At 45.3% G+C, this 14,109-nt stretch overlaps 1 protein-coding gene across 6 annotated transcripts in view; it reads left to right on the forward strand.

Annotated features, from left to right (window-relative positions):
* Positions 1 to 14,109, forward strand: part of HECW1 (HECT, C2 and WW domain containing E3 ubiquitin protein ligase 1) — a 283,331-nt gene that overhangs the window by 203,273 nt on the left and 65,949 nt on the right. For all 6 annotated transcript variants that reach the window (XM_043963546.1, XM_043963531.1, XM_043963566.1 and 3 more), the window contains one exon: positions 8,041 to 8,210. In XM_043963546.1, coding sequence (XP_043819481.1) covers positions 8,041 to 8,210 — 170 coding nt within the window. The remainder of the gene's footprint in view (positions 1 to 8,040; positions 8,211 to 14,109) is intronic.

Below are 14,109 nucleotides of genomic sequence, written 5' to 3' on the forward strand. Positions count from 1 at the left end.
AGTGACATCCGAGAGGTGGCGATCAAGATGACAACTCATCAATGTGCCTTCACCATCAGGAGGAGCAGCACTGCCTTTCTTGGGCCCTTAATATCCGAGGCAAAGACCTGCAGAAGACAGATGGTTCTAGGGTACCTCAGGCTACCTCCTCCCCCAGCAGCAAAAAAGATGGGCCCTTTGCTTTTTAATTCAAATTTGGGAACACATGGAATGGAACAGGGCTACTGGATGGCATGTGTTCTTGACTTGGTGGGACATTTTCCCAAGATTATAAGTATTGTGTTTCTGAAGCACTTGGCATCCACTCTGGCTCATTTGATCCTCCCAATGATCCAATGATCAGAGCTATGGATGGTATTGTCCCCACTTTACAAATGAGGGAGCTGAGGCTAAAAGAGCTTACATGACTTCCCCAGGTCACTTCCCTAGGACATATAAGAAGCAAGTCTTGAATCCAGGCCCTCCTGACATCAAACTACTAAACCACATTGCTCATTGTATGGAATATTGTTTCCATGAAATAAATCAGCCTCTAGACCTTTAAATCGTAGATGTTAAGTTAAGTTTGGCATTAATGTGGTATTTCTTTTTTTTGCGGGGCAGTGGGGGTTAAGTGACTTGCCCAGGGTCCCACAGCTAATAAGTGTTAAGTGTCTGAGGCTGGATCCGAACTCAGGTACTCCTGACTCCAGGGCCGGTGCTCTATCCACTGTGCCACCTAGCTGCCCCTGGTATTTCTTATTGTAAGAAAGACCCTGGGTCTCAGTGCCTCCTTTTCTGTCAAGGAAGAAGGTGGGGGAGGCTGCCCCCCCCTTCCCCCAGTTCCTCAACTTTCTAATGGCAAATGTTTATGACTCAGATCATAGTAGACAAACTAAGGGGAAAAAGAAAAAGCAGGAAATGATTAAACCACAGACTGGGTCATTAGTTAACCCCAGAATCATTGAGATTGGCTGTGGTGACTTCAAGCATAACCAACACATCAGCAGGGACACTTGAAGCATCCTCATGTGTTCTCATGATTTCACAAGCACCTCTTAAGTATTCTTTGCATCAGGAGAGGAAGCAAGGGGAGACAGGGAGGAGGGGGAGGGGATGGCATTCACTAATTACCTGCATCAGCTCCCTACTCCCTACTGGACTCTGGTCCCTTTCTCCTTCTGGAAATGCCTTCCTTCATTCCCTCCCAATCAATCAATCAGCACACATTCTGTCCCTGCTCTGGGCCACATCCTGTGCATACAGGTGCTGAGGATCCAAAGACAGAAATAAAGCTGTCTCTGCCTTCACACCTGGTTAATGCTGGATCGGGAGTCAGAGAGACCAGTTTTCCCATTTGTCAAATGAAGGTGTTGGCTCCATTGCCTCTAAGGTCCCCTGCATCTCTAACTCTAGAAACCCATGATCTTTCGTGGAGCAGCTTAAGCCCAGCCTCACCCACTATGACCTTTCCTCACTCTTAATGACTATGGTATAGATGTTCATGGCCCCTAATCCACACTCAGGAGTCTGTGACCTTATCGTGTTCCCTAGTTGTGACATATGAATGTCTTCTTTCTGTTCTTTGCAGGGCAGGGCTGTGTCTTCTAATCATGCAACTAATCATCACATCTCTACTGTTTCCCAAGCTTTTTCCTATACACCAACTCATTTGGGTGTCACCATCTTGTGAGTTAGGGATGGCAAATGAGGAAACTGAGGCTCAATTTAAGTGCTTTCTCCCATAATCATTGGGAAAATCTGGGGCCAGTGCACAGGTCTTTTAATCCTGGTGGCCCCAGCCTTTCCTTGGCTGCATCTGGCTTTCTCTCTTTTGTCCCAGTGTTGGGCCCACAAGAGATGCTTGGGAAGTCTTTGTTGATTTACATAGAGCATGTTGGGAGGCAAACTCACCTCTGGGCTTTCCAACGGTTCTCACAGCCTCGAAGCCTGCACTCAGTCCCCTGGCGTCGCCATTATCAAGACAGAATGTCCAGATCTCCTTCAGAGAACTTACTTCTTCCTCAATTCCTGAATGCCCTGATATTGTTCCAGCTACATGGTAACTGAGGACCCAGTAAAGACCACTTTGGAAACATGGACACTTAAAACCCAAGTCTAGAACAAAGAGCTAAACTAGCCTTGTATAAAATAGGGGAAAGCATCCTTCCTTTATGACACTAATGGCCAGAGGAGAGCCTGACCACAGAACTATCTGCTTCTCATTGTTTGCCCACTTTGTTCAGTGGGATAAGAGCCTCCAAAGAAGTGCCTTCTCATTCCGAGCAGTAAATGGGCACCAGTCCAATTATTTCCCTTGGACAAAAAACCCCTCCTCCCCCCACCATAGCAAATGCAATTCAAAGCCCCATTTTTGTTATCATCTAATTGACTACAATAAAAGATTCCGTGCAAAGCTGGATCAAGGGATTTTGGCTCTTCGGGCAGCACAAACTGTGCCAATCCTAGGACCATTGTGGGCACCTTCCAAGCTGCCCTTTCTTCTGCTGGAAGACTGAGGGCTTGTAGTGCCTTTTGAGTCCACTGCCCTGATGCAGTGGCTCTGGTTACCTGCCTCCAATGCTAAGAAATGGTCATTCCTATTTATGAGTGTTATCGGGTTTTTTTGTCCAAGTACACAGCCTTCGGAGTTTGTCATACTTCTGCCACTTTCTCATGTCACTTTTTGTTTCTTATTAGGAAGGAAAGAGGAAGGCTTTTATTGAGTGACTGCTGTATACCAGGCACTGAGCTTAGCACTTTATAAATAATATCCCATTTTATTCACACAACAACCCTGTGAGGTTGGTGCTGTTACGATAGCACCATTTTACAGTTGAGGAAACTGAGGCAGGCAGAGGTTAGGTGACTTTAAGCTCATAGTCACAAAGTTATGAGGTGTCAGGGCCAGGCTCTAAGCGAGGCTCATACCTCCTGCTAAGAAGGTGGGCAGTCTTTCCCCCTCACCTTGGTGCCCCCCAGTAGCTTCAAAGGAGATCTCTTTAAAGGTAGGAGGGGCTCCAGCTGAGCCCTCCCCACCAGATGCTTCATCCATCCTAGACCGATGGCTCACTCCTCTTATTCTCCTCTGTGTTGTTTTCTCTCTGTTTAACAGGGCTTTGAGCATTTGTGTGGCCAAAATCCCCTTGTCAGTGAGGAATTATGGGATGCTAGATTGAGAGAGAAAGGGCTGAATGTTACAGATTGGCTCTAAGGAAGAACTTCAGGGAAAGTTCTTAGGCTGTTGAATATTGGAAGTGAAGAGGGAGGAAGGTCATGAAGTCCCCTTCCCTGGGGAGCTTTGAGAACGGTAAAACTGAATGAGATTGTTCCACATCATCCCATCTAGGACCGGGGTTGGGGCAGAGCAGCCCAATGGTCTCACAGGTGCCTTCCAGAGCTCAGGGATTCTGTTCACAAGAAGAGGCTTGTGGGGGAGTCCGTGTTGCTCAGAGAATGGATGGATGGATAGAGACCCTGAAGCTATAGGTTCAAAGGGAGCCACAGTAACAATTGTGCCCTTTTCTAGAGAGAGATGCATATGATTGGCTCCAGCAGGGGCCCAATTCAAGAAGAGGAAGTGGAATAGGCTGAAATGTAAGTATTATTCGAGTTAAAAAAATCACTTGTCCTTATGTGAGCTAAGGCAAAGTAGTATAAACTGAGGCAGGGAAACAACCTACTTTGTGACTCCAACAATGGAAAAGGAGAAAACAGCAGCCACAGGAACAATTACATGAGTGCTGACATGATAATGACCCCCAAGAAAAGAGAGCAGAAAGTACCCCCCAACCCCAGCCAGGTATGTGTGGAAGGCGGGGCAGGGGCATGGAACACAGCATAGACTACTAACCTGCTTCGATATGTTTGTGAGTTTGTTAATTTGTCAACCTTGTTTTCCTCTTGTTATAAGGGATGGCTGTCTGAGCCAGAAAGGGCCTTAGAAATCATTTAGTCTAATCCCTTATTTGACAGATGAGAAAAATGAGCTATTGGGAGACTGGCTGACTGACCCAATTAATGAAAATGGCTAATTAATATCCAGATTGGTGTGGGGAAATCACTGGATGTATTTAGGAAGATCCATATTTGAATCATGATGGAGACCTCCTGACCTCATGCACATCACATGACATCTCAGGGTCGCAGTTTCTTCATCTTTAAAATTAGGGCCATTGGACAAGATGACCTCTATTGGCTCTTCCAACTCTCAGTCCTGTTATCAAAGCCCTTTCCTAAAATCAAGTCACCTGGAGGACAAACCAACCTAACTGAAGCAGCAAAGCACCTATGGGACAGACAGGAAGTAGCATGTGCCAGGAAACCCTCCATCCTCATTCTTGGTTAGGGTTGCTGATTCATAGCCCACTATTGATAGACTTGGAAACAGAGCTGTGAACCCCAGTCAAAGAGGATCTGCAGCTGCTGAACTTCTGAATTGCCCTGAGCTATAAAGGAGCTGTCCAGGACATTCTCCTGGCCCTGGTAATTGGTAAAAGAGGTATGGCTAAGAAACCATCGAGCAGGTTTGTGGCAATTATGTCAAGATTTATCAAGAGTGGAAAGATCGGCAATTTGTCAATGAGTGGAAAGAAGAAATAGCATCTGAGTCATGAGAGGGTACTAAGAGAACGTATGATTAGAGAGTGATGTGACTGTGGAAACTGAGAGAACATGACTCAGTGTAAGTGGTTGGTGGTGTTGTTCAAGGGCAGATTCTTCATGGATCCTATCTCTCAAGGGTTGGGTTTATCCCATGAGGACTGTGAGTCTTAGTGTCATTGGCTGGCTGACTGGAACCCTGTAGCCAGAGCATCTGGAAAATAAGTGTGAGTATGTGGGACATCCAAGTGACAGCCCTCAGCTTGATTCTGGTATTATAGGGACAGTGAGGAAAGAGCCCTGGCAGAGATGAAATATCTTGTGGCAGAGGTTAGAGTTTCCACATGGGAAAAAAGAATGTCAGACTAAACAGAGTGAGAAAAGGAAGGAGGAAGAATAACCCAAGCCGACCCAGAGACAGAGCCAAATCAGGGAGTGAGTGGGTCTGTAATGACCATCCTATAAGAATGTTTTGGGTGTGTGTGTTTTTTTTCCCTCTAACACTTTGTCTCACACTTCCCCACAGTGAAATTCATCTACCCACTCAAACAGCCTCGAAAATTTATTCAGACAGCCTTCACATCGCATTACTCAGAAAAATCCATACCATCCGAAAACTCCGAGTATTTCTTTCAAATAATTTATTAAAATGCTAAGTCAGAAAAAAAATGCTAAGTCAGACCAGCCTCAGTACCACTTCCTTACTCTCTGAATTATGTACATAGAAACTTTGCCATGTAATCCTAACCTTACTTTGCAACTTCTAAGGTGACTTCTAGCTATATTGTCCTGAATACCACAATCAACCTCTTTTTAAATTGCCTTCATGGGCAGTCATTTTCTAGATCTTCAAAAGTCTAGATTACTTCAAAAAAAGGTCTAGATTACTTCTATCCATAAATTCTCTCTTTCTGCCATGTCTGTTTCAGAGGCACCAAGGGAGTGGGAAAACCACTGGGCTTTTGGACCAGTGGCCTGGCTGGTGGATTGGGCATCAAAAAGTGTGGGTTTGAGGCTCCCCTTCTGATGTTTACTGGTGTTGAGGTCAATCACTTACTTCTCTAATCCTCAGTAAGAAATTTGATCAATTAGTTGCACCATGTTCTCTCCTCAGTCAATTACCTATGCTTAAGTGTTTAGAGATCCTGCCCTTTATTAGAGATTGCCTTTGCTTGTCCAGTGAGGCTGACCAGTTCAGAGGCATGCAGGCAGTTTGCCAAAAGCACTGGCCCAAGGAGCTGGTGGTGACAGCTGCCACAGAATCTTCCTACAATACCTGTACTTTTTACTAGTTGCCGCATGTGACATAGCTAGAGACTCTTCTGTTTCTGAGATAAGGGGAAAGGGAAGATAAGGACAACTATACACTTTCATACTGCCTTAAGTACTACCAAGTGCTTCATGTAAATTATCTTGTTTATCCCCAACAGCTTTGCTAGACATCTTGTAGAATTCACTTCCATTCTACCCAGTAGGGAATCAACCAACCAATTTATTGATTGCCTGTCACTTACCTATTTACATACAAGTTGTGCTGGGAGCTGGAGCTATCCTCTGTGCTAGACAAGCCTCTGTGTTCTTCATAAGGTCATCACAAATGCTGAATTATACCATCTCCCTCCCACTATCATATATAAAGTGTCCCACCTAAGTACAGCTGGAACTAGGCTGTGGTGACTGGGGCTTTGTACCAAGGCTGTAGATTTATTGGGCATTAATAGCACTATAGGATTGTTGTGGGGCTAAGAGTAGACATAGGTTACTACTGGCATAGAGAAGAATGATTTAGTCTCAGCTCCAACTTCACCAGAGAAATGCTAAGTCATGACATCACCCTGATGTCATGATCTTATTCAAGAACGAAGGACAAGGGCAGCTAGGTGGCACAGTGGATAGAGCACTGGTCCTGGATTCAGGAGGACCTGAGTTCAAATCCAGCCTCAGACACTTAACACTTACTAACTGTGTGACCCTGGGCAAGTCACTTAACCCCAATTGCCTCACCAAAAAAAAAAAAAAAAAAAGAATGAGGGACAAACAACAACAACACTAGATAAGTGAACAAAAAGGTCAGAGGCTATAATTGGAAGGTCTTGAATTCTAGCCCCTCCTGTGGGTAGTGAATAGTCTAGTCCCAGCCATATCTAGTTAATTCTCCTAGTGCTGGCAGTCCTTATATTTCCTTATGTTTCTACTTTCTAAAAAAAATCTCAGCTTGTCCATCAAGCTCTCTTCTCTTTGGTCTCCCTGTGTCCCACATCCACCCATATCTCTACACCTGTCAGTGAAGATGGAGGATCTAGCCCTCCCTCCATCCTACTGATGGATGACACAAGATCTATCAATTGTTTGCCTAAAATCTGTCCCTTTTCACAAAGATTCTGTCAGGTCTCTGATCTCCTTGATGTGGGCATTCCCCACACTGACGATGACTGCAACCCATTTGTACCTGTCCATCCTATGTGACTGTTGTTCCTCCTCTCCCATAAATCGTTGCAGAATGTCTTCCTTCCTCATTCTCTCAGGACATGCTGAGGATACCCTAGCCCCTGGATGTCAGTCATCTGTCAATCTTGCCAGGTGACAAGGCCATCTTCTTTTTCATGTACGGGTTTTGTTGATGGTCTCCCTTCCTCGGCTCCTCCTCCCTAATTCCTTGTTTTCAATATGTTCCATCCTTCTCTCAGCCATTACCATGGGCCTATCCATTGCCCTTGGATAGTCCCCATTTTCACTTATAAGGAGTGCGCTGCCTTAAAGCCCTACCACAACCCTCTTTTACAAGAACTCAAACAAGATTATTAGTTCTGATAGCTTTCCTAAATTCTGATCTGACAACTTTCCTCAAGGTTGCTAGGAGCTGTGGGGTGATGAGAGCTAGATTAATTAATGTATCACAAGGAGTTCTGGCTGTGAACCACCAGGTCTGGTGGACGTTAATGTGCCAGAACATTCTGTCAGGTCCCTAGCCCAAAAAATGTAATTTGATTCAATCCAAAGAACTTTTATTAAACACGTACTGGCTACATGCAGGCACTGTGCTGGATGTTAGAGCTACCAGGACACAAAAATCCAAACACTACCTGCACTGAAGAAGCCCTCAAGGAAGAAGGTGGGGGGAGACTAAAGGAGTAGGAGCACTGGGCCACAGAAGGCAATCTGAAGCAAATTGATGAGAGGGATAACTGGGAGATCAAGGAGATTTTCTGTAGGAGGCAGCATTTGAGTTGATTCTCAAAGGAAGCCAGAATCCTTGGAGCAGAGATGAGGAGGGAAAGCACTTCAGATGTGGAAAACCTGGGTGAGAGCTGATGTAAGAAGGTGGGCATGGGAGCGGATGGCTGTCAGACGGAAACATTTTCCATATTTCATGCTGATTTCCCCTCTTGGATAAGGACCAATCCAAGCATGGATTCCTCAAAAATAAATTTCAGCCTTTGACTTTCCTTCCTTTCATAGATTTCCAGGCCATGGGGCTGAAGAAAGGGATGTTCTTTAACCCAGATCCTTATCTGAAGATTTCCATCCAACCAGGGAAACACAGCATCTTTCCAGCTCTCCCTCACCATGGCCAGGAGAAGAGGTCCAAGATCATATGTAACACTGTGAACCCCATCTGGCAATCTGAGGTATGCACAGGAAGGGAGGGGGGAAGGGTGGGAGAAAGGGGACTAGTGAATTCTAGAAAAGCAGTGAAGGAAATTAAAGGCAGCACATGCCAATGGCCACTACCTGGCTAGTCAACTCTTGTCTTCCATTCAGTCCAAATGAAAAATGAATTCCATAGACAATACTGTAATCTCACATGACCTGCTAAGCAAATATGCATATTCAGAGATTATATCTTGTTCCAAAGCTCCCTGGCAAATCCAAGAATGGAATTCACATTATTCACTTATATCTGATTTTCCTCCCTAATTCATATTATTATCAAGCTAGCTATGAGTGGATCCAGAAAACTGGACTGGAAATCAGCATCCTCAATTCTTACCTAATTCATGGAGGGTCTAGCATAGCATTGGGTGCCAGGGATAATGAGAGTTAATGTTTATACAGTGCTTTAAGGTTTGTAAAGTGCCGTATAGACATAGCATTGGTGATTTCACAACAGCCTTGGGAGATAGGCACTACAGGCATGAATATTTCCTTTTTACATACAAAGAAACTGAGGCTCATAAAGGTGAAGGAACCTGTCTGTGGTCATAGAACTAGTGAATATAGAGATGAGATTATAAAGTAGGGATGGGAGCCACTTTATAACTTAGAAGATAAGAACTAAAGAATTGTTGGAGACTCAGCACCACACAGCTAGGAAGTGTTGGAGGTGGGATTTCTTAACTCTAAGGCCAGCATACACTCTAGTATGTCACCTTTCTTTCTTTCTTTTCTTTTCTTTTTTTTTTAGTATGTCACCTTTCTTACCCCAGCCATCCTCTAATAGAAGCATCTCCTGGGCCCCAACTATGGAGAAGAGTTTAAGAATCCTTATGATTTCTGAGAGCAAATTGCGTGCATTATTGGTGCTGGCTAAGGGCATCCCAGCCAGTTGGTTGTCTCTCCCATCCCTCCAGCATTCCTTCTCACTCTTGCTCTCTATCTCACCTTCCTTTCCCAAACAACCCCATAGATAAAACTTTCTAGTCACTGCCTCTGCTCCTACTCTCATTTCTCAGCTTATAACCATCTGGCTTGTGACCTTATCACTCAACTGAAAGTTGACTCTCCAAAGGTTCTGATGACTCTTAATTACCAAATCTGATGATCTTTTCTAAATTCTCTTTATGAAGCATTTGACTCTGTTCACTACTTTGGCTTCTTACTCCCTCCTCTTTGGGATTGTGGAGCAGCGCTCATGCTCATGCACTCTCTCTTGCTCTTGCTCTTGCTCTCCCTCTCGCTCTGTCAGCTTTTTTTCCCCATCTCCCTGCTTCCCATTCCCCTTGCTGGCCTCATCAGTTCTCATTGTTTAATCATTGTCTCTATGCAGATGATTCCCAAATCTAGATCTAGTCTCTCTTCTAGAATCCAGACCCTCATCACCAACCACCAATTGGACATTTCAAACTGAATACTCCAGAGACATTTCAAATGTAACATGTCCAAAACAGAACTCATCATCTTTCCCCCAAGCCCACCCCTCTTTTGAACTTCTCTATTCTGTTGAAGCCACCACTATACTTCCAGTCATCTACATTTACAACCCCAGAGTCATCCTCTACTCCCCACTGTCCCTCACCCCCCAGTCCTAACAGCTGTTAAATATTGTCATTATCTCACCTATGCCCTGTTCTTTCCACTCCCACAGATAATACCTTAGTTAAGAACTGCATCACTTCTCTCTTGTACTCTGGAATCAGCCCCTGTACTGGCCTCTGCCTCAAAGGCCCTCCTGTCTGCCATCCACCCTTCCCACAGCTGCCAAAGTGATTTTCCTAAAGTAAAAAAATCTGACCCTATCAGTCCCCTCCCTCAGTAAACTTCAGTGGCTCCCTATTACCTCTAAGAGCAAAGAGACTCCTCTGTGATTTGGAAGCCCTTCACATTTTGTCCCCAGCCTAACTCCTAATGACACATGACTCCCCTTCATGTACTCTAGGGTCTCCCTGCTGTTCCTCGTTCACAGCATGCTGAGCATTTGCCCTGGATGTCCCTCGAGACTGCAGAGCATGCCCTCCTCACCTCTGCCCCTCTCTAGTGTCCTCCTTCTACATCAAGTATTTCCTGATCCCCCCACTCCAGATGACAGCACCCTCCAGCCATCACCACTTCTCTCTTCATCTGCATCTATTTTGGGACTGCCTGTGTTTATACACTGTCCTGATAGAAGTTAAACCACTTGAGGGTAGTTAGTCAATAAGCATTTGTTAAACCCCTACTATGGGCCAGGCACTATGTGAAGTAAAAAAGTCTGGAAGCTCACAATCAGTGGGGCAGAATATTGAGTATTTGTCTTGCTATCTCCAGTATCTGGAAAATAGTAGGTGCTTAATAATTGCTTGTCCATTAATTGCTTGGTTGGTCTTCTAGGATGCCTCTCAAATAGGGAAAGCATGGAGGATACTCCAACCTGAAAGAATTAACTTTAGAATTTGTTTTGTAAACATGTGAGACATTGAGGGACCTGGAAATATTTAACCTGGTGAGGTGAAAAGGCTATATTCCAGTGGCTGAAGGAGGAGGTGGGGTGGAAGGAGAGGGAGCCATCGGGAAAACCTTCCTAAACTCAAGGGCCAAATGGAACTGAAATGTGCCACTCCTGGTGTGGGGCGGCTTACAAGGGGATGGCCACTTGGGATGCTATGTTGGAGATTCCTTAATTCGGGGTTAGATCAGAGGCTTCTGAGGTCCCTCCCAACTCTCCAGTTCTGTGATTCTGGGTCATCCAAAGAAAACATCTCCTCCTCCGGGCTGCCTTCCAGTCTCATCTAAAATCTCCCTTTCAGGAAGCCTTGCCCAGTTGGCCTTAATCCTAGCGTCTTCCTTTGTTGGTTTTGTTGTTGCTGTTGTTCAATCATTTCAGTCGTGAGCAACCCTTTGTGACCCCATTGGGGGTTTTCTTGGCAGAGATGCCAGAGGGCTTTGCCAGCTTCTTCTCCTGCTCATTTTACACATGAGGAAATGGAGGCAAACAGGGTGAAGTGACTTATCCAGGGCCACCCAGCAAATGAGTGTCTGAGACTGGATTTGAACTCACAGAGATGAATCTTCCTGAGTCCAGGCCCAGTTCTCTATGCACTATGGCTCCACCTACCTGCTCTCTGCTGATTATTTCCCATTTATGCTGTCTATGCCTTGTTTGTACCTAGTTGTTTGCTAATTGTCTCAGACTAAGCTACTTGAGAGCAAAGACCAAGATTGTTTTTTTGTTCTTTGTTTTTTACTTTCTTTGTCTGCCCAGTTTGGCCCATAGCAATAGGTGTTTGTTGACTGACTGAGTGAAAGTTCTCCTTCCTGAAATAAGCCTAGGATTCTGTTCCTGAGGACAAAGCTTTCTTGTGGCTCTGACATGGACAGAGATGGGGTTGGGTGAGGAGAGGGGAGATGATGAGTTTGGAAGTTCTGCCACCGATTGTCCTCCAGTGGCACTGTCTTCAAGGTCCAAAGGCAAGCTGGAGGCCAGGCAGATGCTGGAGGAGGACAAAGTCCCATGAGAACTTGAAGGGAAATCCTCCCGGAGGACACTGATATTAATGCACACACATGTCCTGGAAACCCACCATATTTCTGAATAATGTCGCTCTCTTGGGGAGCCATTTTCTCAGGCTCCTGCCAACTTTGACTTTGCTTGAATGGAGGAAGTTGTACCACCACCATCATCACCACCAGAGAGAGAGAGAGAGAGAGATTCTATCCAGTTATGAAGCAGTCTCTTCCTGGCTCAGGTCTCCTGTGCCCATAGGCAGGTAGGGCTATTAGCATTTCTAGAGATCTCCTGTTTCCCATCTTTGGGAACTGAAGAAGAGAGGGTCTCAGACTCTACTTGTGAATGTGAGTCTGCTTTGAGAGCATAGACTATGAACCTGGATCTTTCTTTAGTGAAGAAATGTCCCATATTGCCTCCTGCTCCTTCACCCACCCCCGCCCTGCCCCTTCTTTCCCTGATAAATCATGTATTGAGCCAATGCTCGCTGTAACTTCACATTAGTCATGACGGTGACACAATGAGATTCCATTCCTTTGGAGACCTGGTTCCTCTGGGCAATCAGAGGCTGCTCTCTGATCTTTCCAGAATTTTTTTTATCTTCTTAGAATAATCAAACCTGGTCTTGTGGCTGAAGTGGAAAGTCTCTGGGCTTTCAGAGCAGCGTTGCCCTCCTCCATGTCTTGAAAACCATTAGGGAGACACATTTGTTCAAGGAGACCAACTTCTATCTCAGAATCAGAGAGGTGGAGGCAGGGTGCAGGGGGCACCTAGGAGGCATTCTTGGCCCCCATGCAGCTCCCTTGAGGCCAGACTGACTGGACAGATGGAAGGCCAATGCTTGATGACCACAGTCTGTTCTTGAGCCTTCTGTGGGGTATTTCTAGGGTGGGCAGGACAGACCTGGTATACAAAGGGAGAGGATCCTCTAAGGCCATGACCAGCCCACTCCCAGAACCACCACAATAAAGGTGGTAGCCTAAGTTCTGCAATGGGGGATAATGAGACCCAGTAGGAAAAGCACTGGCTCTGGACTCAGCCTATCTGGGTTCAAATTCGTTGTCTGAAATTTACAAGGTAAGGCATCAAGGTAGCATAGTAGAGTGCTGGACCTACAATTAGGAAGACCTGAGTTCAAATCCAGATTCCACATTTACTAATTGTGTGTCCATGGGCATGCCACTTAACCTCTGTTTTCCTTGGTTTCTTCAGCTATAAAATGGGGGTGATAATAATAGTACCTAGCTCCCAGGGCTAATGAGAGGATCATAAAGTGCTTAGCACAGTGATCGGAACAAAATAGACACTACATACATGATAGCTGTTATTATTGTTATTTCTATGATCATCATTGGTAAAGCACTTAGCACAGTGTCCAGCACACACAGTAGTCATTCTAAAATTAAAAACTCATCTTGTCATTACTCCCTGCATAGCCTCAGGTTAGTCACCATCTTCCTGGAATTTCATTTCTTCCACTGTCCAATCAGAGCTTTGGGCTAGATGGCACCTTAGGGTCCTACGAGCTCCAGATCTATGATCTTATGAATATTCCCAATCTGACTTCATTGGCACATCATGACCAGGATCTGATTTTCAGATATAGACACAGTTGTATTTTGAGAAGTGAAAACAGAAGCAAGATAAGGAGCAGTTCTCCTGTCTTCCCACTGTCCATCCACCACATGGCTGCCAAATGCATAGAGCACAGGTAGCTCCCATTGCCTCCAGAACCAACTAGTTCATTGTCATTCAGAGCCCTTTGAGTCTGGCTCAGCCTCCCCTCCCCACCTAATATCACATTGCATGCCCTCAGGTACCCTAGGTGCTGCACCTGGTATGTATGGGAGCCACCTCTAGGCCTTTGGACAGACTGTGCCCCCTGCCTGGAATGCCACCCCCTCTCACTTCTGCCCCTTGGGATAGGTTGCATGCTAAGATTCTGACAACATCCAAACTGTGAAATTCTTTGAATTCCATTCTGGGGCTGAGGATTCTTAAGGGACCAAGTGTTCAGTTCAGGGTCCAGATTCTAGGACACTTGAGCCAGTCTTCTATTTAGGCTGCACCGGAGAGAGCCCTGTGTCCCCTCAATCCAGACTCAAAATCTCCTCTTTCCCATGATCAATGAAGAACCTACAAAGGTAGCAGGATATCATCACAAAAAGCGTGTTGAACGTCTTGAACCTGAAGCCAAGAGAGACCTGGATTCAAGTCCTACCTTCCCCACTGACTAGGCATGTAATCCTGGACAAATCACGGTATCTCTCTCAAGCTCAGTTTCCTTGTCTGTAGAAAGGGGCCTTGGACCTCCCCTTAACATGATATGTACCCAGCACTCTGGAACCTGTTGCTAGAAGTCTCGTTTTGTTGTATTTGCAAAGGGT

The sequence above is a fragment of the Dromiciops gliroides genome, chromosome 1 (genome assembly GCF_019393635.1).
Source record: "Dromiciops gliroides isolate mDroGli1 chromosome 1, mDroGli1.pri, whole genome shotgun sequence".
NCBI classification, from domain to species: domain Eukaryota; kingdom Metazoa; phylum Chordata; class Mammalia; order Microbiotheria; family Microbiotheriidae; genus Dromiciops; species Dromiciops gliroides.